Genomic DNA, 25,127 nt, shown 5'->3' on the forward strand with positions numbered 1-25,127 from the left:
AAATACGTGTCCTGCCTCCAGCTATCCCCGGGCAGGTAGCTCATCCTGTGTCCCCCATGCTTCCCTGTGGGACTTGGTCCATCCCTTCACTCCCTCTGTGTTGGCAGTCCCTGCTGTCACGAGCAGTGGCAGTGCAGCAGGATGAGCCTTCACAGCCATTTTAACACATACCCAAGTGGAGCTGCAGGTTGATGTTGGTCATGCTGATGCAGCACCAACTCGGGAGGAAGGTACAGTTGGATCTCTCCTGGTTCCCTGTCCTCTGGCTAGCCAGGTAATTTAATAAAATACTTTGCTGCGTAGGCAGCCGTTCACAGCTTCAAAGCAGTGCACAGACATTAATGCCAGCACCTTGCAGCACCAGGATGTGACACTAACCCATCAGCAGGAGACGGCAGTAAGTCACCTCTCGTTTCAAGTGTGCTGCTCGGAAGTGCAGTCACAAGAAGCCAGCACTTGTACTTCACCTCTGATACATGAGAGAGTACCTGGTCCTGATGGCATGACCAGCATTTGATCCTCATCGCCTTGAAGTTGGTATGAACCCTTTGAAGTTGCTGCAGTTCAGTGGATCCCTTTAATTTCCTGCTCCTCACCTGCCAGAGGTGGGAGCAGAGGCACGGCTGTGCTTCTGCAGTGGCTGCTCTCCTGGACTCGGGTCTGTGTGTTGCCTCTGCCTGTATATAGGGGAGCCACAACTTCCTGTCATGTTGAGATGCACTCTCCCCTTGAGGCAGGAAAGAACAAGGATTGCCAGAGACAGCAGAGCAGAAATCAGCTCTGTCAGGGTTTCCAGGTCCTGCTGACACCAGGCTGCCAGTAACAAGGTTTGAGAGGTATTTTTAGCCAAATGGGAAGGGAGGTGCCCTTGGCTTTTTGTTTTCAGCCCCGGGCCAGCACGAACAAGGCTGTGTGACTCTTGCTGTGCCCAAAGCAACTGCCAGAGGCACATTCCAGCCTGATGTTCCCTTGCCGTCTTGGTGATCCGCGTGTCCCACAGGATGCAGTGACTTGGTTTGAGAACAAATCCCTTCCCACAATCTGGACTGGGTCGAAGTGACCTGTTACAAAGACATGAGGACTGAAGGGGTATCCCTGAGGCACCTCCTCCCTGCCTCACTCCAGCTGCATATTGGCTGCAGAGCTCCTGGCAGCTGCTTGCTTGGGTGCAAGGAGGTGCCTGGAGATCACCCCACCTCTCAGAGAAGGACACCCTCCCAGTGACACCAGTGCGTGAGCAGGGAGCTGTGCTGAGCTCAGCATGGGCAAGGGCTGTATGAACCCTCTGTGGGGTATAAAACCTTCTGTGGTACCAGTGTGGGAAATGCCCTCCTAAAGGTCTGGTTCTTTTTATTTTATTCCATCCTTTTTTTTTTTTTTTTTTTTGCCTATCAAAGGCTGGAACTGTTCCTTTTCAGAAAAAAATTTAGTTTCCAGTTGGCTTTTTGGCTTTAGCTGTGTGTTTTCTGGGCATAGTGCAGTTTTTCTCAGCTGAGCCATTGTATGAAGTAATACAGTGATAGACTGTCTGTGTGTGTGAGGCTGTATTGGGAGGCTTTTGTTTTTCTCTCTGCAGTAGGAGCCTGTGCTCTGATTGTGTGCATTCCAGGCTTTATCAGCACTGGGAAGATGTTGCTTGGGATTTAAGGTTCTTAGAGATATTCTTGTTTGGCATTCACCAAATCCGGAGACACGTGTTGGACATGGGCATTTTGTAGACTCCAACAGCACAGCAAGAACTACAACCTGCTTCAATTCAAAAGGGAGAGGAGGAAAAAACAAACACAACAAAAAGCTTTTCATACAGTGTTTGAAAAGCTCGCTATTAACAAAACACATGGCATAAAATGTTCTTCTTGTTGTGTTCGAGGGAGAAGTGAAACAAACTGCTTGAGAAATGCATTCATGGGAAAGATGAGCACTGAGAAAGCTGTCGAAATTAAACAGTCACTTGTAACATCCACATCAACAGGCAGTGCCAGCAGGAAGAGAGGGAAATGGAGTACAAGGTCCGCATCCCAATCAGAGCTGGGGACTGCGGTTCCAGATACGGAGCACCAGCCAGCTGCAGGAGAGATGAGCATAGGTCCTGTCCTTGAGTACCTGGAGGACGAGGGATTAAATGCTGCCTCTTCCCAGGTGAGAAGCACCGTTTGACTTCAGTGGGATGGGTGAATATGAAGCTGGAGTAGAAGTGGAGAAACTGGTGGTGAAGGTTGTGTTGCACAAAATGATGTGAGTGAGCACAGCAAAGCGCTGCTTGCTCCAGCGTGGGATGAGATGGAAGCTGTTGGAAGGTGAAGTCTGTTGTTGCAGCTCTGAGCAGGTTATGGCTGTGGCTTTGGGGGGTGGGTGGACATCCCTGTGCCACCCCCCCCAGTCCCCAGCTCCCATGCCAGCCTAGTGCTCCAGAGCCTCCATGGCCTTTGATATCTCCAGAGAGCTGCAGACCCACCTGGATTGGCCACCTCCACAGTCACAGTGAGTGGCAGCAGGGTCAGCCCTGCTGATGTGGCCAAGGCAGTGTGCTGAGCACTGTCTCCTTCCCTGTGGCAGGGAGAAGATGACAGTTCTCTGTAGCAGGCGTGACAAAGGCATCAGAGTTGTGGTTTGGTTTGTGCCTGGCCATGGGGTACAGGCAGCGTGTCTGTAGCAGACCATTCAGAAGGGACAGAAGACAACCTCAGCAGCAAAGCAATGAGAAGCATAAGAACAGGTTCCCAGTGGCATTACACTGAACACTCCCTGCCATCCTCCTGTCCTCTGGTTGGGCAGGCAGCCCTGTCAGATGTATCCAGGCTTGGGGCTGTCTCCCATCACTAACTGGGTTTTTCTGTGTGGATATTTTTTGCAGATGTCTCTGTTTATGCAGCAATGACAGAAGTGTGATCAAAACAGGCATGTGCTTATTTGGAAGGCAGAGAAGCTGTGGGGAGAGTGAAGTACCATCTTGAACTGAACAGTATGAAAAGTGGAGTGGAATGCAGGACGTGTTTGAGGTCGGGTCATATGGGAGAACAATGGAAGCAGTTATGTAAAATCAGTTATGCTATTGGAAAGGTATTAGGTGTTGTCATCCCAGTTTCTGTTCCTCTTTCCAGCAGAGCATCAGACTGATTTCTACAATTCAGAGTGGCCAGACCTCTCCTTTTCCTTTGCAGTGGGTGAACAGAGAGTGGATGAGAGGCTGCAGTACATGCCGAGACAGTGTCACTGTCCCTTTTGGAGTTGGCTGTGCTCCTGTAAAAGCTCTGCTGCCAGCTGGGAGTTGGAGCAGAAAATGCAGGCAGTCTCTAGTAGTTGGTTTTGAGATACATGAGCTTGTACCTGGCTTTTTGTGAGAGATGTCCATCACCTCTAGATGCAAGGGGGGAAGAGGAAGTCAGCTACATAGGTGCTAGATGGTGGCTGGGTGCAAGTGCAATTTAGATAGCGACTTTTGAATGTTTTTGTTTGGCTACAAGTAAGTGCTGTTGTATTTACTCTCTCATCTCCCTATCTGTGAAAGGGAGAGAGCTAGGGAATGTAATCTGGTACTGTATAACATGTTAAACAGTGTGGGAATGCCTTTGTGTGTGCCTCCATCAGCGATGGAGCTGTGTGGATGGACAGGGGCTCTGCCAGAGGCACTCCCATCTGCAGCTGGTGCTGTCCCAGGGCATGGGGCAGAACAGCACAGGGCCATCTATGGTCATCCTTGCATAGAGAAGGTGAGCTGATGTTCCTTAGCTGTGAGCTATGGGGATGATGGACCCACAGCTGGAAAACTGCTCTGCAGCACGTGGAGCACTTCCCCTGTCCTGAACCTCCTGCTAGCCTGGAGCCTGTCCTGCTCTGCTCCTGTCCAATGTGGCCTCTCAGTCCTACCTCCCCAGCTTTCCAGTGTGCTTTGTCCCTACATTTATCTTCCTTCTGTGGTTGGACATGTGACTGAAGGCTTTAATTTATTCACAGCCCTCCTTTTGGTAATTTATCCTTTGTACTCTTTGCTGTCTTGTATTATTTAATTCTGTGAAGCACTCTGGGATTCAGTGTGTGTGAAAGATGCTGTACACAATAACATTATGCTGTATTGTTTGTGATTTGCAGGCCTTCTGGATTTCTAATTCTGATTGCAGTGGTGGTTTGTGTTATTTGTGCTACGGCTGTGCTCGAGGGCCTCAGCTGGATCAGATTTTCCTTCCAGCCCTTTCCCCCAGGAGCTCACATCTCATTGTGCCCTGATTTAATGTTGGCTTGCTTCATTCCATGTGTAATGGTTGGAAATGCAGGACATGCCACATGGATTTGTGGTGTCCTGGTGAAGGCTCAGGACTAAACCTGGTGTCTGACTCCTCATGAGCTGTGGGGTTGCCCTTGGGGAGAAGTGGGAATCATGTCCTCTGGAGGTGGCCCAGCGAGTACATGGGTTCCACCCTCAGGAGGGGCTGTTTGGGGCAGCACTGGAGCAGCTGAAGGAGCACAGTGGAACTGCCTGTGATGGGTGTCTGCTGAGCAGCTGGACACAGTCTGAGCTGGAGGAGCTCATCAGCCTGTTCCTTGTGGGACTGGGAAGTTCAAAATAGGGCAAATCTTGGGGCTGCTGGCATGATGTGCTGTGTTGATGGGGGATGCTGGCTGCTGCCCCCTCCTCTGCTGCTAGGATTGCTGCACCAGTTGCACAGGTTCAGTCCAGATCCTGTGCTTTGTGCCACCTCTAGCAATTGAGGTGTCTGCACATCTGGCTTACAGCCTACTGTGTGCTGCCTTCTGGGTCTCTCACTTGAGTGGATGCAGGGGCAGGAGCAGGAGAGAGGGTAGTAGGTGAGATGGGCTCCTCGAGCAGGGGTGCCCACCTTCAGCTTGGTTCATGCTTTTCCGGAACCTACAGCACTGAAGCTTCCCAGAGTCACAAGTGAAGTTACAGCCCACGATTTCTGTATTGCACTCTTTATCCAGAGCATAAGCTTCCCATCAGAGCAGGTTGTTCCCCTCATCCAAAGTCTGTGCACAGTTCCACTTTATGCACCAAAAGCCACTCTTTAATTTTAGTGGAAGGCTCTGGGCTTGCAGCCTGGTAGAAACCAGGCCTTCCTGTACCATGCTGCAGCACAGGACAAGGAGAGCAGTGATCCAGGGCCTGTGGTGTTAGATTCCAGTACTCCTGGGGCTGGTGGTAAGGGTGGGCTTGGCACATCCAGCTGCTCATGGTTTCCCCGTTTTGCTTGGTCACAGGTACGCCATCGACCGCAGCACAGATGCTGAGAGGATCTTTGACATCGATGCCAAAACAGGTGCTATTGTGACAGGAAAGGTCCTGGACCGGGAGACAGCAGGGTGGCACAACATCACTGTCCTGGCGATGGAAGCAGGTGAGATGGAGGAATGCTGTGTGGAGCAGGGTCTGTGCAGAACTGGAGAGGGGCAGGAGGAGGAATATGGGTGCTGTTATCGCAGGGGGTGGCCAAGACACAAGTGTTAATCAACGCTGAAGTAAAAAAGAAAAATAAATGCAGCAGCACTGAGTCTGACATCTCCCTAGACAACCTAAAAATACTCTTCCTGAGTCGAGCATTAATAAGGGAGCATGGTCGAATAGTATATTTGATGAACACTAATCAAATTTGTGTTATCTCTGCACCATCTCTGCCAGTCATCCCTGCGCAGCTCACTGCCTGCACTCACACCTGCTGAGCAGCACCGGGGGCTCCCGGGGGGCTGTGCTCACATCACCTGCCTTCCCCAGATCAGTCATGGGCCCTGCGTGGATGTCCTGTCAGCTGGAGCCCTGTGGCACTGGGGGACTGTCAGCACTCACTTCTGCCAGAGCTCTCAGTGTTTGGGACTCATAGATTGTACCTGCACCTGGGTTTGTAGCTCTGGATGCCTTCTGTGTGCTTGGGGAGGTGCAGGCTTGGTACAGAAGGAATGGATGGGAGGTCCTGGCACTGCAGCAGGGGGAAGGGACTGTGGAAGCAGAATGTCCCAGGCACGATGCTGGGAAACAGAAAGGCATTGCCATATTCTTCAGAATTTTCCATATTTTGGATGTGCAAGTCACCAGGGTAGCCTGGGCCCTGCTGTGCTCTGCCTCTGCCCTGCAAGTGGGTACCAGGGAGCTGCTGTGGCTGCAGAGCACCTCCTTACCCCTGCTGACATGTGCCAAGGCCTGTCTGTCTGTGGGCAGGAGTCTTCCCCGGGCTTTGCTGTGAGTGTTTCTTTGCTCATTCTTGAGTGTTGAAGCTGCTGTTCATGTTCAAGGAGCCAGGTCAAGGCCTAACTTGGGTCCCAGAGGTCAGATCCTGCCACCCACTCTGGCCAGGCAAGGGTATAGGCCCCATGGCCCAGGAGAGGAGAGGTCAGTGGCCCTGGCCAGACCCCCACTGCCCTGAGGGGATATCTCTGGCTCCGTGGTGCATCCCAGTCTCGCTCTGTGCTGGATGACGGGAGTGACCCCTGCACTGTCTGGCTGTGGCACTGTTGTGAGCCCTGCCTGATCACATCACAGGGAGGGCAGCCCATAGCCGAGCTGTGGCCTGGTACTGGGGGCTCCATGGGGAGGCTCTGCAGGGAGGAGGGGATGGCGGCATTGCAGCACAACTCAGCATCCACAGGAAACGTGAGGTGACAAGAATCAGAAGGACAATATTTACACGCTATAGCTAGGATTTTAGAACAAGTCAGTAAATGCTGCAGCTCCCCTCTGGCAGGGAAGCCTGTCAGGCTGGATCGCTTCAAAAGCCAGGGAGACTCTTCAGTGCTCTGACTTCTCCCATGGTGAGCTCTGACTCATCCGTTTTAACTGCCCAGACATTCTTCCCAGTGACATTATCCTTAACGTTTTGTAATCATGAAATATTAATGACTGATATTGAATTTAAAGTACAATTTATGTCTGAATCCTCTGGCAGAAAGGGCAGTTGTAAAGGTACAGCCTTCTGAGTGATGGAGGGGTTTCAGAGCGGGGCTGTGCAGCAGCTGTTGGGATGTGCCTGGCGCAGTGGGATCAGCCATGGCAGTGGGAGCGTGGAATGCAGGGCGGCTGGGAGCCTCCACGCTGGCATCAGCACATCCAGCAGTGCAGTTCCTGGCACACAAGTGTCTGGGCCGGGGGTGCTGGCAGGGCTCTGTGATGCTCACCATGGGCATATGGGGTGCAGCTGGATGCCACAGTTGGACATCACCAACTCCACCAGAGGCAAGTGGTCATATATTCTCTTTCCTCAGTGAGATGCAAATTTGGCAGGAGGAATGGAACAAACCCAAGAAGTGGGAGTCCTGCTGCCCAGGCTTGTGCCTGGTGCCTCAGCTCATTGGGACTGGTGGGAAACTGTACCTACTGTATTCCTATGGTGCCAGGGCCCGCTTGATTCCCATGGCACCAGTCACTTGGCCTGGAGTGTGTCACAACAAGATGTGGCATCCCTGTGGCCTCCTCAAGCTGCCCTCCTGGTCTGCTGGCGGGCCTGTCCTGGGCAGGATTTGACCACTGAAGGACAGCCAGCCCCACTGGCAGCACTTTGTTCCCACAGACAGCCTGTGGGGCTCGAGCAGCTCCAAACAGGAGCTGTGCCCCAACCCTGCAGAGCCCTGTCTGGCACCCGCTGCTGCTGCAGCACAGACCGTGTCCAGGGTGTGTCCCACCTGCGGGTATCAGAGTGTTTTTGCCCCTGCCAGCAGTAAGAAAAGCTGCAGAAGGTGCCCAGCTGTGCCCATGAGCTGTCTGGGCTTCTCACTGCTGGCATGAGGAGCAAGGGACAGCTCTGCCACCCCAGCCAGGAGCTGCCTTGGCTGGCCGGGGACTAGCAGAGTGTTTGGCCTCGCAGCGTGGCAGCCAGCAGGAAGCATGGGGGCTGTTCAGCTAATCTAGCCTGGGACCAGGCCAAGCATTCCCACAGATAAATCTTCATCTCCCTCGCAAGCTGTTTACCTTCCTTGGGCTAATATTAGTGATTCTCTTCCTGTTTTCCTCTTTGCTCATGTAAAATGATGAGGCCTTGACTGCTGTGTCCACTGCTGGTAATTGAGATGATAAATCTTCCTGCTGGAGACTGGCTTTAATCAGAGCATTGTGTTTGGATGCAGTTTAATGACTCTCATGCTGCTGAGTTTGGGCAGGACTCAGGAGAGGTGAGAGCCATTTATATGTTACTTGGCTTAACTGCTGCTTCCACTTTGCTTCCCCTCAGCTGGGAGCCACGTTTTCAGCTCCAGCCTCTGATACAGCCACCTGTCAGACGAGTCATACCCCTGGCATGCCCCTGCTCTGTCCTTGGCACAGCAATCTGGTTTGCAGGCAGGAGCTGCACCAACAGCTACAAACACACCCTGTGCCCCAGAGCTGTGGCATCAGGGCTGGAGAGCAGAGTGGCACATCCCAGTCTTCTGTTCTGCATTTTGTTCTCCCAATTTGCTGAGATAGTGAGGAATAAATTCCACTCCTGCCTCTTCTGACTTCCTTACTAATGTAAAAATTTTGAATTCAGTATTGTACCAATTTGGTCTTGACACAGAAGAGCGGGTTGGATGCTGTGTCCAGCAGTGTCCCTGAGCTGGGCTGCTCCAGGTGCTCCAGCTGCATGTGGCAGCCCATGGTCTCCTGGGCTCTCCTCAGACCCAGAGAAGCTGCTGAGCACTTTTGGGTGTGTGGGGAGGAAGGCAAATGGCATGTGCTGGATTTGGAGCTCCACAGGAGAGGTTTGGGTGTAAATATGCAAAGTGCTTTATTGTGAGATTGTGTGAGGGTCTGGAGGAGTAAGGGCTGGTTCCTGGCACAACAGAAACCACAAGTCCCCTCCTTTCCTGCCACAGCAGGGGTGACCAAGCACTGTCATCCATCCCTGGGAGCTGCTGCTGCAGAGCTACAGCATTGCTGAGCAGTTGCCAAGGGCTGCTCGGTGTCAGTCCTGTGAGCACTCAGCTGTCTGCGACTCAGGGAGAGGGCAAGTTGGTGTTTTGCATCTGAATATTTAAGAGGAGAATATCGTCCTGTTCAGATTACTTACGTACATGATTAATTAAATAAGGAAATACTCTGGGATGTGGATAAAGATTCCCCTGGAGCATTTGACTCTTGGCCTGAGTGTCACCGTGCAGCAGGACTGTGACCATCTCATGCTCCAGAATCCTGGCACTGCCTGTCCCTGCCTGTCCCATCCCTGCCAGTCCTGTCCCAGCCCTGCCTGTTCTGCCACGTGGCACCGGGGCAGGGGTGTCTGGCTGGCATGCCCTGAGCCACGCTGGTGGCTGTGTTGAGGCAGCCACAGATGCAGCAGTGTGGAAGCACTGGGCAGAGCTCCGTCCCCCACACACGGCAGCTCCAGTGGCTCTGAAATAATTCCTCCCCTGTTGGCAAAGGCAGCTGCCAGTCACCAGCCTGGAGCTCCCATACTGCACGGCTGTGCTTCCAGCATCTCCCTCTTGTTCTGTGTATTTTCCATGTCTCTTTCCTCAGTCTTTCCAGATTAATAGCCTTCCAACTCCTGAAGGAAATGCAGAAAAACGGCATGTTTAATTTTAATTTAGGAAAGCGTTTAGGTAGCAGCCTAGCTTTCTCGCTGCTGTCAATCAGGTTTTCTCAAGGCTGACATCAATTAGTTTAAAAATATTGAATGTAATTTTGCCTGACACAACATATTGCAGCCACTGCAAAATATAATTTATTTTAGAAGAAGAAATAATTAAACTAATTTGCATGTCAGTCAGCTGAGCTGGAATACCGAGGAGAGACGCTGCAATGGAAGATGGCTTTTTTTCCCTTCCCGTTGCCCTCAGCCAGCACGTGCTGCCCTCACCCCAACCACGAGCCAGGTGCTGCTCACAGAGCCCTGAGAGGGCAGGTGCCTGCAGCACCCATGCCACAGCCTCATCCACCCTCTCTGCTTCTCCTTCTGGCTCTGGGATCTGCCTGCTGAGCCTTTGTTCCTGTGCTGGGGAATTTTGGGTGCGTGCCCACAGGTAGAGAAAGCACAGGCCAGAGTTTCTGACCTCGCAGATGTCAATCCTGTGTTAGTTGAGTGCTTTGTGCCTTTCATCGCAGATGTGCTCCAACAATCTTAATCGCACTTCTGACCATCATAATATCAGTTTTTATGGCACTGTTACAGAAAATATATTTCAGATATTTTGAAGATAACTTTTTTCAAATACATCCAACCGTTTTTCATTTTTTCCCCTGGTAAATCCAGGTACTGGCTCAGAGGAAGAGGGAAGTTGATAAAGTATTGAGAAACCTTCAAATATACATTGTACAGCCAAAATAAAAAGAAGCTGATGTGTGCCTCACTGGAAAGGTAGACAAGAGTGCAGCAGTTGCCTTTCTAACCTTGATGTTCCTGGACACGTCAAATTTTGACCCCGTCACTGAGGCAGGAGTGAGCATGAGCCTCAGGCTTCAGCAGTTTTTGAAGGGGCAAGAGGAGAGCTTTTGTATGACAGGGTGCATTTAGAAAGGTCACTGTCTCTGAGCTGTGCCCAGGGATGCAGGACGTGAGCCCTGGCTCGGGAGGGGGTCGGTGCGGGTCCCCAGCTCTGTGCCGAGGCGGGTGCGTGACCCCGCTCGCGTGCGTGGCTCAAAGCGCTCCCGGCAGCCGCGGCTGGAGCTGGGGGAGAGCACAGCCCCGTGCTTCTGCCTGGCTCTGAACACGCTGATCATGTCCCTCCTCAGGGGGCTGTGGGAGGTGGTCTCGAAGAGAAGCTGCTTTGCTCAGGGTCACCTGGATGTCCAGACTTGGCACGCATGATCCCAACAGGTCCTGGGGAGGGTTCGGCAGCACTGGGGTTGGCTCCTGCTCACAGCTGGCCCCCACACTGTGGGGCACTAAGGGAGGAACTCGTCCTCTGGGTTACAGTTAAGAAGGGGAAGCACTGGGGTCCTGGGTTCTTCCTCCCTGCAGGCTCTACTTCCTCTCCTCTCTTTCTGCCTTTCCTTGTCTTTCTCTTAGCAGTCCCAGCTTGCTCCAGAGCTGAGCAGCGGGGATGGTTATCCATCTTCCTGTGGGCTGAGGAGGGGGTGATGAAATGCTGTCATCCTCCTTCTAGCAGGAACTGAACCCTTTTTCTTTCCTCTCCTTTGTGGGCATCAAGCGCACACCCCGCCGCCTCCCCGGGCTCCCTTCTCACCCCGCTGCCTCCCGCTTTCTCTCTTCCTGCAAGCAGTTGCAGTTTATTTCACTGCACCAATATGCCTTTTAAAATAACACATAGTTCCAGGCTTTTAGTCACGACTTCTGCCTCCCTCCCCCAAAAACAACTATCTAATCACCAGAGCAGCTGGTCTGGGTGAGAGGGAGTGATAACGTGAGAACCGGGTGAAGGCAGCTCTGGGGAGGGGGCTTAGATTCCTGGCTAATTATGGAGCAGCGCTAAATCTCCTCTCCCCTGGGTCCTCCCCCACCTGATCTGTTGGGGCCAGTATTAATGTTATAGACAAACAGGCAGCAGAACTCCTGCCTGAGCGTGGAGAGAAGCATTAGTTCTGTCACAGGTGCAGCCTCTGGGTAAAACAAAGGAGATGGAGTAAGAGAGAGTTCTCATTTCTGGAGATATATGAGGTGCTTCAGCAAACATCAGGCCCTCCAGAGTGATTTATAATCCTATGGCACGGGCTCCGTCTCCCTCAGCAGTGTGTGTGCAGCTCAGTGATGCTGCAGTGAGTGGAGGTATAAATGCTGCCCTATCCCACGAGCAGAGGGAACCCCAAGGGAGGGGGGGGTCCCCAGGACCACTGCCTGTGGGAAGCTGGGCTGGTGAGAGCCAGGGTGAGAGGGCTGCCCTCAATCTTACTGTGTGACCCCCTCATGCCAGCTGGCGGATGGTGCTGTGTTTAAGTTCAAGTTGCTGATGGCAATAAAAACCCTGGGCAAGAGCCTCATGCCTCAGTGGGGCACATTTGATCCTGGGTCACCTGGGCATAGCAGAGGTGGAAGGACAGATCTCACCACCAACCTGTGCCCTTAGTTCATCACAGCTGTTTCATATCCCCAGCTCTGTTTCTCAGACCTCAGATGTTGCTGCCAGTCTCGAGCACCTATGGATCAGGATCCAGGTCAGGGGGTGATTTCACATCCAAGTTTTCTGTCCCATCTTGATGCTGTTTTGCTGCAGCACAGATCCTCACCAGTGGATGGCTGACCCTTGTGGCTGGCACTAGCTTTGGGCTGCTCCAGTTTTCCAGGGGTAGATCAGGTGGTGTTTCAGGAGTCCTTGGCACACAGCCCAGTGGTTGGGCTTCTTTTACAGGGTGTAGTGAGGCTGAACCATGCTCTGCAGGTGCTGCTGTCCTGTAGACAGTCTGTGCCACAGGCAGGCAGTGGTGCAGTGCTGTGTGACCCTTGGAGCTGGCAGCAGCCACAATGGCCTCTGGACAGATGGGGATGAGGGGGTTTGCTCCCTGATAGCAGCAGTTGGTGCTTTGTCCTGAAGCTCTGCTTCTCTTTCTGTTTCAGATAATCACTCCCAGGTGTCCAGGGCCTCTCTCCGTATCCGTATCCTGGACGTCAATGACAATCCACCTGAGCTCGCCACACCCTATGAAGCTGCTGTGTGTGAGGATGCCAAGCCAGGCCAGGTAGCGAGTGTCCCCCAGCCCTGGTCTTGGGCTGCAGGCAGTGCTCTGGACCAGTGCCAGCCTGCCCATCTGTCCCCTTCTGCCCGAGTCTTCCTGTGCAGCCCCTGTCACACTGGGAGTCACTGCTGGTCCCACTGAGCCCGTCTGCAGGGTCGAAGGCTCGTCCCTCTCTGTGGCTGCAGCTGGCGATGCCACTGGCTGGACCCTGCACGTGGGACCCTGGGAGAGGCTGTGGAGGCAGCACTGGTGCTCACCTCTGCCTTCTCCCCACAGCTGATCCAGACAATCAGTGTTGTGGACCGGGATGAGCCTCAGAGCGGCCACCGTTTCTACTTCACGCTGGCGCCTGAGGCCACCAACAACCACCATTTCTCTTTGCTGGATATCCAGGGTAAGTCCTGCTGTACCCTTGGCCCAGCATCCCTCAGGCTGAGCAGCACCTCTGGCCATGGAGAGGGAGATGTGTTATGGTGTCTCTGTGCCAGCTCTGGGTGCTTCGGGTATGTTGCAGAGCTTCTTGTCAACCTGAAATGGTGGGACTTCCTCAAGGAGGCTCTGCCAGCTTTATTCCTTGCTGCAAGCAGCTACAAAGCTCCTCTTACGCTGTCTGGTTAAGCCTCTGGTATTTTCAGGGCTCTCAGTCCCTTTCTTGATGGGAAATCTCCAACCTGCCTGCAGGCAAGGAGATGATGTGGATTTATAGATGAACACACTCCCATTTTGAGCATTATGATTTATCCCTCTCCAAGGTAAATCCTGGAGCATGGGTCATCTTGGGGCTGCCATGTGGATGGCCAGCCCTGTGCCCCTGACAAATGGGAACAGCTCAAGAGCCCTGGGAGGCAGTGGGGCCATGCTGCAGCCAGCCCACAGCCATGGTGGGTTCTCTGGGACACAGCCTGCAGAGCCTGATTCCCTGTGAGGTGGTGGCTCTGGGGTGTAGTTCCTGTGTTTCCTGAGGCTCATCCTCTCCTTTGGGATGTGCAGCCAAGCAGAGCTGGGGTTCTCTGCATCCCTGGGCTCAGTGGCTCATCCTGGGTGACTCAATGCTGCTGTGAGCGATGGGTTGCCATGCAGGTTCTGCTGGCTAAGCCTGGCTGCTGTTGGGCTTTGCAGGCTGTCAGGTCAGGCTGCACTTGTATGGATAGTAACAATCCAGAAGAGTAGTTACCAGGATGCTTCTTATTTTTGACTCGTGTTTAGGGTGAATTAAGGTGCTCATTGTAACAGTAGGTACAGCAGGGTCCCCTGCAGGTACTGGGACCTTCTCCAGCCACATGTGCATATGCTTGTCACAGGGACCAGCAGACCACATTGAAATTCTTCTTTGGTTTTGGTTTACTTTTGAAACCATTTTCTTTCTCTGCTTTTGCAGCTTTATCCATCAAAAGCCTGGTTTAGTTTGTTCTGAGCTTATCAAAGGAGTCTTCTGCTGATGTAAGATCCTGCTTGCTCAGTTTGGTTCAGCATTATTAGGGATAGTCAAAATAGAAAAGCTTCAGATGTGATGGTAGCCAGGCTGGATATTGCTTTGTGTCCTGAGTAGTACAGCTGTCCCTGGCCTGAGTCCCTCCCCCTCTGCTCCAGGGCAGCTGTTCAGAAGACCTTTGCTTCTTATGACGTAAACAGGCTTTAATCCTCAGCAAGATTTTGCCCCACACTCAGCAATTAACTTCTCCCACTTTCTTTGAAGGACCTTACAAAAATGTGCTTGAACATGCTGAGCTACACCTGGGTGTCCATCCCTGCCCAGACCCTCATGAGGCTCCCAGCTCTGGGCCAGCGTGTCTGCCATGGCCAGGTTGCCATCCCAGAGCCACCAGCACTGTTTTGCTCGTCTGGCAGGGCACGTGGCTGGGGGTGTATGGGGCTTAGCGGGGGCTGCTTGGCTCCTCGGCTCTGTGTGGGGGTCCACCAGCAGTGGCCCAAGAGCTGGCATTGCAGTAGAAGCAGGACACATGTGCCACCATCTCCTCTGGAGCTGCTGCTCTCTTGAGTGGGATGAGGCTCTTGTGGCACAGGGTAATTCTTTGTGCTAAACGATCCCTCGAGATTTTTGTGTGGTGTAACACTGCATAAAATGAGTAAAAGCTGGCATCACCTCCCGCCTCCTGCTCTTGGAAAACAAATGTTGTTGCTGCAGGGTTATTCCCAGAGTGTTTGGAGACCCTCCCAATTGCTGAGCAGTGCTGTCTTCCCCAGCAAGCGGAGGTGGCTGCCTGTGCAGATGGAGGCACCCCTCATTTCTAACAGGATGCCTTGGTGCCATCTCCCTCCCTTTGATTTCTGCCCCCTTCTCCAGTCCATTGACTGCCCTGGGTACACTCACCTTTGCCCCTGCTCTCCCAGGTGTCCTTGCTGAATCCTTCCTTGTGTTCCCCCATTGCTTGCCTCTCCTGCATTCACCCCTCTTGCACTTGTCTCTACTCCCCTGTATAAATATCAGTGGTGACAAACTGCTACCACCAGCCCATCTGTTTCTTTGTACAAATTTGTAGCCAGTTTTGAAACGTGATTTATAAATATTGCTTTTGCAGCCAAGGAGTGACACTGATGGATGTCAGCACAGATGGATTCGCTAAGCTCTTGCTTAAATCCTCTCTTTTGCTTTGCACCTACCTCACTTGGCTCCTTCATGGCACCAGAAAGCCACCTCGGGAAGTGACTTGTTCTCAACAGGGTGGGGACCAGCACCCACTCAGGAGCACTCCTGTTGCAGTTGGGCAAGGCAGGAGCACCTGGCATGGTGGGGCTGCTTGGGGGAGCCTGGGGGGCTGTGAGCTGCCAGCAGTGTCAAGGCTCCCTCCGGGGTTCCTGGGTGTGGCACACAGAGCTAAGCTGGCTCTGGTGCTCCAGGTTGGAGACACAAGAACCAAGGGTGTCCCTGCAGGTGACCACGTAGCTGAGTTACAGGTGGTTTGCAAGAATTGGGCTTTTGGAAACAGCACTACTGCCTATGGGTGTCTCTCCATGCGTTTTCTCTGTCTGAGGGAGCACTCACACACTTCCTGATTCCTCAGACAAGGAATAAATGTCACCTGTGGTAACAACAGCAATGATCCAGGAAGACGATGCCCATCATATGGAGTGACTAAAGGAAGATATTGAATTAGAGAAGCTGACCACATTAAGATCCAACTGGTGCCATTCCAAAGGCATTCGCCATCCTCTGCTTCCTAACTCGCCTTTTGCTGGGTCTTTCTGGCCTGAGAAAATTGATTACAGCAGGATCAAAGGCAATTAAAACCTGAAATCGTGTTCTCCAAGAAATGCTAATTGCGTTGGAAGGGATGGTAGAAAGCATTCAAGCCTGGCAACCTGGAAGGAGTGCTAGGTAATGTGGAGTGACACATGGAGCTACTGACTCCAGGGCTCAAGGGCTCAGCAAGCAGATGTCTGAACTCTCTGCAGGTCTCATTAAGAGCGTGTAATGGGTGATAGAAGATCTGAAAACCCTAACAATCAAAAACACAATGTTAGGATTTGAGGATTGCCTGAGGATAGAGGAAGCCTCCTCCAGCCCCACAGGGATGCCCCTCTCAGCACAAGCAGTGCAGATGCTCATTTGACCCGGGCGGGGGTGGGGTGTGTGTGTGAAAGAGCATCAAATCTCCTCGGGGCTGAGCAAACAGTGAAGGAGAAGCAGTGGTGCTGTGGCCTGGTACCCAGAGAACTCGCGAGAAGGAAGAGACAAAAAGGAAAAACAGGACGTTTCTTCTACCAGCTGCACCAGCTGGGACTGGAGGAGGTCTGCTCCCTTCAGGCAGCTCCGGCAGCAGTGTGCCCGCAGGCCCAGCCGGATGCTGGGTGCTCCTTCCCAGAGCCGGTGCTCCGAGGCTCGGGTACAGCAGAGCAGCTGCTGGAGAAGGGGAAGACAGATGCTCACAGGGCCCTGTGAGTGTGGGAGAGGGAAGGGACATCAAAATCCCTCCTGCTCTTCTAGCGCTGTTTGAGATTGAGTTATGAGAAGGATTTATTAGTTCTGTCTTTGAGGCTGCCAAGAGCCTCTTTGGAGAGGGAGTCTGGGAGACTTAATTATTTTACTACTCCTAGTGACGTTAAGCTACCCACCAGAGTGTATTGCACTTCTAAACTTTCCTCTTAGGGCAGTATTGATGAGTGTCTGTGTGCTCAGCTCACATCAGTTCCTGCCTTGTCCGGTGACCTACCTGCTCCTCAGGTGGACAGAGGGGCCACCTCCTGCCCTGCCGCACAAGGTGATGTGATGTAACACAGGATAATGTCTGCGTGATCAGAGAGAGGGTGACAGAGGAAACCTATGGAGAAAATGTCAATTCGTGCAGCAAGAAGGCAGTGGTAATAGAAGGCTTGGGTTGGGGCACCAGAGGACACTCAGCACAGCCTTTGGAATGGTGTGACTGCAGCAGAAGTTGCAGCTTTGCAGGGACTGGGCAGGAAACCAAGTGTGGAGACCCAGACTCGTCTGTTCAGGAAAGCTGTGGATTAACGTCTGCTCACATTCCAGTGCTGCTCCTGAGAAGCTCTGCTCCTCAGCTCATCACCCCAGAAATGGATTTGGCAGGAAGCTGCTGCGGAGGAAGAGACACGAGGGCTGCGAGGCCAGGGCTGCCTGGGCTGTGCCAATGCAAACAAATCTGCACCAAAACACATCCCAAAGCAGCTGCCATGGGTCAGCTACATGTAAAGAAACAACGGCACCAAGAGGAACGACAATTGTTTTATAGGAGGTTGCTTTGGATGCATTTTCCAGCATACATGTTCCACAATCAGGGCAAAATTTTCCCAGATCTGTGATAAAAAGGACTACAATCATATGGCAGCAGCACTGCTTCTTTTGGAGTATCTCAGAGGGGAACACAGAAGTCTGTGAGTAACAACCCAACAGAGAAGAGCTCATGGTGGTGGGGAGCAGGGGGTAATGGGCAGGTGCTGGAGGTAGGTGGTCCCTGCCAGGCTGGGCTCTGGCTGTCTAGCCTTGGTGAGCAGTTTCATTGGTGTACATGTGAAATTTCTGTGGATCTCCCTCCTGGAGGAAGGGCACCTGTCACCCTGTTCAGGAGAGAAAACATAGTTTCATGATGTTTAAAATAGTGCTTGTAGTTGTGATTTTTGTTACTCCCTTGCATCAAGTTTTGGGTCACGGGGCAAACTCTCAGCCCCTTCCTGAGACGAGGTTTCTCTGAGCAGACCTGCCTGTCATGCTGCTGTTAGATTTAAGTACCAGCTTCTTTATTTTGACTTGGTGGGTGGCAATATTTCTTTTTCAGTGGTGCCGGGCTGCCTGAGCTGTCTGGGTTGAGCTGAGGTTGGTGCCTGCTGCTCTGCCACTTGTATGTGCAGTTCCCCTTGATTTCTAGAGACTGTTTCTAAAAATACAGCATGCCTTGTCGCAGGTCGCTAACAGGAGCTGGAGCTGGCTGTAAACAGAAGGGAGTTGCCAGCCTCCTGCTGCATTTCCAGAGAGGTTTGGTGCTACCCCTGCTTTTACACAGTGCTGAAGAGCAGCTGGGAGAGTTCCCAAGCGCTGTGTTCCATCAGCCCCGGGTGAGGGTTGCACTGAGCTGCAGTGGAGGTGCAGGGCTGTGTCCTCGGGGATCCTCTGAGCCAGGATCTGACCCCAATCACAGGCTGGTGACCTGACTGGTGTGACAGTGACAGCAAAGGTGACCTTCCTGGGCTGTGGCCAGAGCCTTGCTCTCTTACAGCACTTTGGTCTGTCCTTTTTGTCCTGTGGTTTTATCTCCACTCGATCCAGGTATCTGAGGCTTACTTTTAGCTGGGCTAGCTAGGAGTTAGTCCTGGCCTCTTGCTGAGATGGTGCCATTAACATTATTTATATCTCCCTGCTATGCTGCAGCAAGGAGGGGGGAGCAGCACCAAATGAGATCTCATTACCTTTGTGCAAACGATTAGCATAACAATAGGGTTTTTTCCTAGCTCATCCTTGGTAGGCCACAGGCAGCTCTCAGATGTTGCTGCCACCACACTTCGTTCAGCCTCCTGTTCCTCCTGACACCTCTGCCCAGTTGCCACGGTGCTGCTGCCACGTGCTGCTCCAGGAGTCTCAGCCACAGTGGCAGGTGTCCTGCAGGACAGGAGACTGTGCTGTGCTGTGACCCAGTTGCCATGCAGTGCCTCTGGGATCTCCTTCCTGGCTGACCAGTGGATCTTCCCCATCCTGCACTCAGTGCATGCCTGCATCCTGGCTCTCCTCCTGTCCCCACTGTGCCCCATGTGCTCTCCTGCAGCACCCAATCCATACAGCAATTTCCGTGGTGGCAGCAGCCCAAGGGCCAGAGTTGCAGTAGATGTCTTTTCCAGTGGAAAAGCTGATTCCTAGAGAAAGGGGATGGTCTGGCAGAAATCAGGTCTGATGAGGAGAGTCCGTAGACAGCAGCACCTTGCTGTGAGTGGGCCAATCTATGGTTTATTAGATAAAGACTGCAGACAGTCGGCAGCGGCGTGTGACACCTGGCTGCAATTGTCACCTGCTGTTCAGCCCCATCCTGCCCATGCTGCTGCTGGCTGGCAGCCTGCAGCACCCCTGAGCAGGGAGTCAATCCCAGTGTCAGTCCCTGCCCCTGCCCTCCCTCCCTGCTCCTGGTCGGCAGCAGCTGCTCCTTGGGTTCATCACTGACACCAGGGCCCTGGAGGGTCCCGTGAAGTGGCTGTGTTAATGGGATCTTAACGAGTTGTGCTGTGCCAGCTGAGCCCCTGAAGCAGCAGGGTGTAAGCAGATGGGGAGGAGGATGCCTGACTTGGCTGGGAGGCTTGGAAGGAGCTCTGCCTGCTCCTTCAGGAGTTACAGAGGATCATTGGGGTATCTGGCCCTCTGGCTGAGGCAGGACCATTCACCCATGGCTCTTGGCTTTGGAAGCAGTGTCTGCTTTTGCAGTCTCAGTGCCACCTGCAGACCCTGTCTGTTCTTGTGTACATGTCAGCAATTGATTTTTATCCTGATTCTGACTCTGTGCCACTCTCAGAGGGTCTTTTGGAAGTTTTTCCCCTCTCTCTGTGCCACCTGCATTGTTTGTCAGCGTGGTTCAGACAATCATGTGCTGCTGCTCCTGTGCCAGACCCACTCCCATGAGGTGACAAAGGAGATGCCAGGCTGGCCCTGAGGTGCTGCTGGCAAAGGGGAACGTGCTGGAGTGGAGCTGGCCATGTTCAGGCACTCAGACTGCAGAGGGGCTGCCGTGCCAGGGAGCCATGAGCTGGGTCCATGAGATGGAGGAAGGGGAAGCCCTAGGCTCTCTCAGGATAGCTGCTGGAGGTGGTGCAGGAATAGCTGCTGTTCATCCAGAGCACGGAGGAGTTCATGGCAGGTCCTGCAGGCTGATGTGGGGGTGACTTTGCTGTGGTTTTGCTTGTTCCCTGCAGACAACACGGCAGCGGTGCACACACAGAGAGTGGGCTTCAATCGCCAGGAGCAGGATGTGTACCTGCTCCCCATTCTGGTGGTGGACAGCGGCCCCCCAGCCCTGAGCAGCACAGGGACTCTGACCATCCGTGTCTGCGGCTGCGACAGCAACGGGGCCATCCAGTCCTGCAACAGCACAGCCTACGTCGTGTCAGCCACGCTGAGCCCCGGCGCCCTCATCGCGCTGCTGGTCTGTGTCCTCATTCTGGTTGGTGAGTGCCTGCCTGTCCCCCAGGTCCTTCCTGTCCTGTCCCAGCTCCACTCCATCAGCATCACATGAATGTGTGCAGGCAGGTGCTTGAGCACAGTGCTGTGGGCACAGAGCAGGCTCCTCTGCCTCCGTCTCCTCCCTGGTAGCTGCAGCATGGGGGCATGAACCTCAGCCCCTGCTGGGGGGAACCAGTGGGGAAGCTCCCATGTTTGCCACAGCTCCTGCATGCTGGGCTCCACACGGCAGCCAGAGCAGAGCTCCCCGTGCCAGGCAGGTGTGATGCTGCCCAGCAGAGCCTGGAGAGCTGCTGGCTCGCTCCCTGCCTGGACGGGCAGGAGCCAAGAGCTGCTTGCCAGCTGCCATGCTGTACCGACAGCAGGCGTCTCACAGCAGATGGAGGGGGGGGTGTGCTCCCAGCATGTGGGCAGGGGTGGCAGGTGTGGGGCACACAGGTGTGCTCTTACCTGAAAAGGTCAGCGTTAGAGCATGTGTGAGTGTGTGGGCAGGACGCAGAGCTGGGCTGCAGTCAAAGCAGAGTGCTGCCCAGGTCAGGACCTGTACCTGGGAATGCTGCTGCCTGCCACACTGGCACAGCTTCACTGGGCACGGGGAGTGTGCGCTTGTGTGGGAAGGGGCTCTGAGCAAGGGGTGTTGCAGTGCCCTCAGGTTTAGTGCAGGACAGTTGATGGATGCAGCTGCTGAACGCCCTCTCTGGCCCCAGGGCTGGTTCCTGGCTGGCTCTAAGGGCTGTCCAGACACCTGCAGGAGCCAGTGCATTGTTTGGTGAGGTCTCCTCTCCTTGGCACAGCTCCACTCCCTGGCTACCGCTGCATCTCTGTTCAGAAAACCCTTTCCCACAGGGTGCACTTTACACTGGTTTCATTTTCCAACGCAGTGCAAACAAATTTCTGCCTAATTGCCCAAACGAATAAAGTGCACATCAATGCTTTAAAGGTGATGGGCTGAATGGATGATGATCCAGGACACAGCTGCAGCTCGCTGCTCAGGCTCTGTGCCATCTGCTCCACATTCACCCACCCAACATTTGGCTGCTACTGTGAGTCATGCACCCCCTTTTCCTACTCATCTTCTGCAGAACCCATCCGTTTGTCTGCCCAGCTGTGTGTTTATCCATCGCTTCCTGGTGGTCACGCTTCTGGCAAAGGAAGCTCCCAGTCTGCCCTGGGGCCCGGGCAAACCTCCCTCCAAGCCAGTACATGGCACGGCTGCCGCTTGATGAGCCTGGCTGATGGGAACCGTCTGGCATCCCGGCAGGGCTCCCAGTGCCGGGAGGTGCTGTGCCTCCACACCTGCCACCAAGCAGGGCTTGTCCTCACCCTGCAGGAGCACAGCTTCCCTGAGACTCTGCACCCATCTGACTGTCTCTTCCTTTCCCAGTGCTGGTCCTTCTGATCCTCACGCTGAAGCGACACCACAAAAGCCACCTGACCTCTGAGGATGACGAGGACATGAGGGACAATGTCATCAAATACAACGATGAAGGGGGTGGTGAGCAGGACACAGAGGCCTATGACATGTCAGCCCTGCGCAGCCTCTACGACTTCAGTGAGATCAAAGCTGGTGATGGAGGTGGGGGGCCAGGAGAGGGGGGCCCGGGCAGAAACCCAGCCTCCGAGCTCCATGCCCTCCCGCAGTGGGTGCAGAGCCCAGACCTGGACTTCTCTGTGTTCAGAGACTATATCTGCAGGAAGGTGGAGCAGGCGGATGAGGACCTCTCTGTGCCGCCCTATGACTCATTCCAGACCTATGCCTTCGAGGGCTCGGACTCCCCAGTGCCCTCCCTGAGCTCCATCAACACCTGGTCCAGCGGCTCAGAGCAGGACTTCTCCTACCTGGGGGGCTGGGGGCCACGTTTCCGGCAGCTGGCAGCGCTGTACGCGGGGCGCAGGGGCGAGGAGGACAGTGAGGAGTCCTAGCTGCCCCTCCAACCCCGCGGGCTCCGGGCGCCTCCTGGACTGGGGCTCCACGCCGGGAGCTGCCGCTCGGGAATCGTGTGCCCCTGGGCCAGACTGGCTGCCGGCAAGAGGCAGCGCTGTGGGCACCGGGCGACTGCTCCTCTGCAGCTGCCTCCGGCTCGGGTGGGCTCTACACCCACAGGGGGAGGCTGAGGAGCCCAGAGGAGCCACTGGGGTGTCCTCAGCTCCTCAAAGCCAGTCTCCATTAAAGCACTACGCATTAACTTAAGAAGGAGAAAATCTAATTCAAGAGGGTTTGGAGAGGGTTTCTCCCCCACAAATTATCATTTAAATAGATCTGTTCGGTGATCCCCATCCAGGAGAGGAAAAGCAAACCGGGAGCCTTTTGTTGTCTAAATTGTTTTTGTCACTTGAGTCAGAGCATTTAAAGAGCTTTGATTTCTTTAAGAGCTTTCCTTGCAGAGGGAAACAAGCTTTTAACTTCTGTTCAGATTTTCCCCTCCTAAGTTTACTTGCTTTTTGAAGTCTTCCTTCTCGCTGCTCCCCGTGGGGCTCTCGGCTGCCGGCATGGTGTTGGAGGGAGGATGCCACGCTGGGATCACATCCTGCACAGAATGCCCGCTCACCTCAAACCAGGCTTCCCTCCAGTGCAGCAATTGCTTCACCCCTGTCTTGCGATCACAGACGTGCTGGTGATACGAAGGGGATCCCCAACACTCCCTGCAGAGCAGACATTGTCTGTGGAGTCCTGGTGTGCCCCACAGCCCCAGTGACAGACAGGGACGGTCCCACCTGTCACCGAGGTGCGATGCTGTGGCCTGAGCCACAGAGCAGCTGGGGCGCGCTGTTGGAGGGGCCCAGAGCAGCACCCCCAGGTGGGCTCTGCCAGCTCCTCACACAGGATCTGGGGTTTGCAGGGCTCCCAGCCAGGCACTGGCTGTCACCAAATGGTGTAAGGACATCAGTGCTCCCTGGTCCACAGTGGATGGGGGAGGGCTGCATCCCATGGAGGACCTTGCTGCAGGGTGCAGGAGAACCCCAGCCCCTGGCTGGGAGGAATAATTCCTGCTTGCACCCAGCTGGCAGCAAAGCATCAACATTAGCAACAGAACAGCCATTCCCAGGAGACATGTGTGAGGCCAGAACCTGCTGGCACTGCTCTGGGGCTGAGCTGGCTGCAGGCTGGGCAGCAGGTCTGTGGCACCTCGGGGTACCCACGGTGTCCCCACCCTGGCACAGTATCCTGCAGCAAACCAGCATGAGCTCCCTGTGGGACTGCTTTTGCATGTAATCCCTGGGTTTGGGAGGCAGGTCAGGAAGGTGCCAGTGGGATGTGCCATTGCTCCTCAGGCTGCAGATGATGCTGGAGGAAAGCACTGGGTGCCCAGTACCTTCCCAGCCTGCCAACTACCACAGAGAAAACTGAACAGCCTGTAGCGTGATGTCCTCACACAGCATCTCGGGCCGTCCTGGCTGGTGCAGCTCCTTATCTGTTCATGTTGGGAAAAAATCAATTATATCATTGATAGGTAACCGATACAGTCTCCCAAGGCCTGACACATCCTGGGCTTGTCATTGGGTTTGTCCTTTTAGTTTAACCACAGGCACTGTTTTCTCTCCTCGGAGACGGTTTAACTGTAAATGTACATGCGTGTCCATTTTTTTACTGTGTGTTGCTTCCCGGCTGCTGGCGTTGGTCCTTTGGCTGCAGCACGAGACCCGGCAGCAGAGAGGGACAGGACCTGTCTTTGCCACAGTGCCTGCCCTCGGCTGCTCCTGCCCACTGCCACCACGGCCCCTGTGCAGAGCCCCAGCTTGGCTCATACTGGCACCAGGAGCTTCTCGCTCCTCAGGGCCTCTCTGGTCCTGCCGAGGAGGCGATGGGTGCTGTGGCTGGCACCTGTGCCCAGCGTGCTGCTGGTTCACTGTGATGATGCTGGGGACACAGCAGGGCCCTCGAGTGCCAGCTCTGGCCACGCCGTCTCAAGCAGGTGACACCCCGCACCTCCAAGCAGGAGAACGGAGAAAGCCCTCTCTTTCCTCAGGAACGTGTTCGTGTTTTCCCTCTGGGCTGCAGAGCCGTGCCCGGGCCCCTCCGGCACTGGCCCTTCCTCCAGCCAAGTGTTGTGCAATAGCAGGGCTCTGTCCTAGGAGATGGGGTCTGACAGGGTACGTGTTTAGCAAACCTCCCAGCGGGTTCTCCCCCATCCCTGCCCGGCCCGTGCTCCCCGGCGCACATGCACGCACGCTTGCGTTTTAGTTCCTATCCCACGTGTAAATACGGGAGGAGCGCGGTGCCGAGCGGTCCGGCCGCGCCGCGCTGCCCGCACCCCCTGCCCGCCCCCGCAGGAGGAGCCGGCAGCTGCCACCGTGTCTGATGGAGTCACTTCGGTTCTGTTTCTCTACCCAAATGAAATTAGAAGGTTGATTTCCTCACCCTTGTTATTTTTTCAAGGTCTTTCTGGGCCCTGGAAATAAATTATTTCCTTGTCGTCTAGCCTGAGTCTTATGTGCCTTTTTTGTCCTTTTTCCTTTCCTTACGTTGCCCCGTCATTGTGGTCCCGTTGGTGCCTTCCCCGAGGGGCTGGGTGGCTGCCTGAAGCAGGATGAGTTGTGGCACAGCCAACTCCCACCCGAAGCATGCTCCCACTGGCAGGATCTCTTGCTTCTTCCCATTTTTCATTGAAATGCTCATCAGAAAAAGCTTCTTCAAGAGAAGGGTCATTTTTTCTCTCTGAATTTGAAGAAAACTGAAAAAAAATGCCCTTGGTTTTCTCTATTCTTTCAGGAGAAAGTTGGGTTGTGCTTTGAGCAGCCCAAACTATTCCAGGATTTTATAATTCTTCTTTGCTTCAGTGTAGCTGGGCGTTGTCAACAGCTTTTGTAGCTGACCCATTCTCATTTTGGTGATGCTGTGTGTTACAGCAGCGTTCAGCCACTGGCAGCAGCTGAAAAGCCTTCCTTCAAACTCAGTTTTAATACTGATATGATGTAAATAAATGACATTCTGGACTGATCACAGCGAAATCA

At 54.0% G+C, this 25,127-nt stretch overlaps 1 protein-coding gene across 1 annotated transcript in view; it reads left to right on the forward strand.

Annotated features, from left to right (window-relative positions):
• Positions 1–24,594, forward strand: part of CDH22 (cadherin 22) — a 76,924-nt gene extending 52,330 nt beyond the window's left edge. The window contains exons 8-12 of the mRNA XM_032127025.1: positions 5,215–5,351; positions 12,426–12,547; positions 12,821–12,938; positions 19,910–20,161; positions 21,559–24,594. Of these exons, the coding sequence (XP_031982916.1) occupies positions 5,215–5,351; positions 12,426–12,547; positions 12,821–12,938; positions 19,910–20,161; positions 21,559–22,097 (1,168 nt within the window). The 3' untranslated portion in view covers positions 22,098–24,594. The remainder of the gene's footprint in view (positions 1–5,214; positions 5,352–12,425; positions 12,548–12,820; positions 12,939–19,909; positions 20,162–21,558) is intronic.
• The last annotated feature ends 533 nt before the right edge of the window (positions 24,595–25,127 follow it).

Source organism: Corvus moneduloides, chromosome 17, assembly GCF_009650955.1.
Source record: "Corvus moneduloides isolate bCorMon1 chromosome 17, bCorMon1.pri, whole genome shotgun sequence".
Taxonomy (NCBI): domain Eukaryota; kingdom Metazoa; phylum Chordata; class Aves; order Passeriformes; family Corvidae; genus Corvus; species Corvus moneduloides.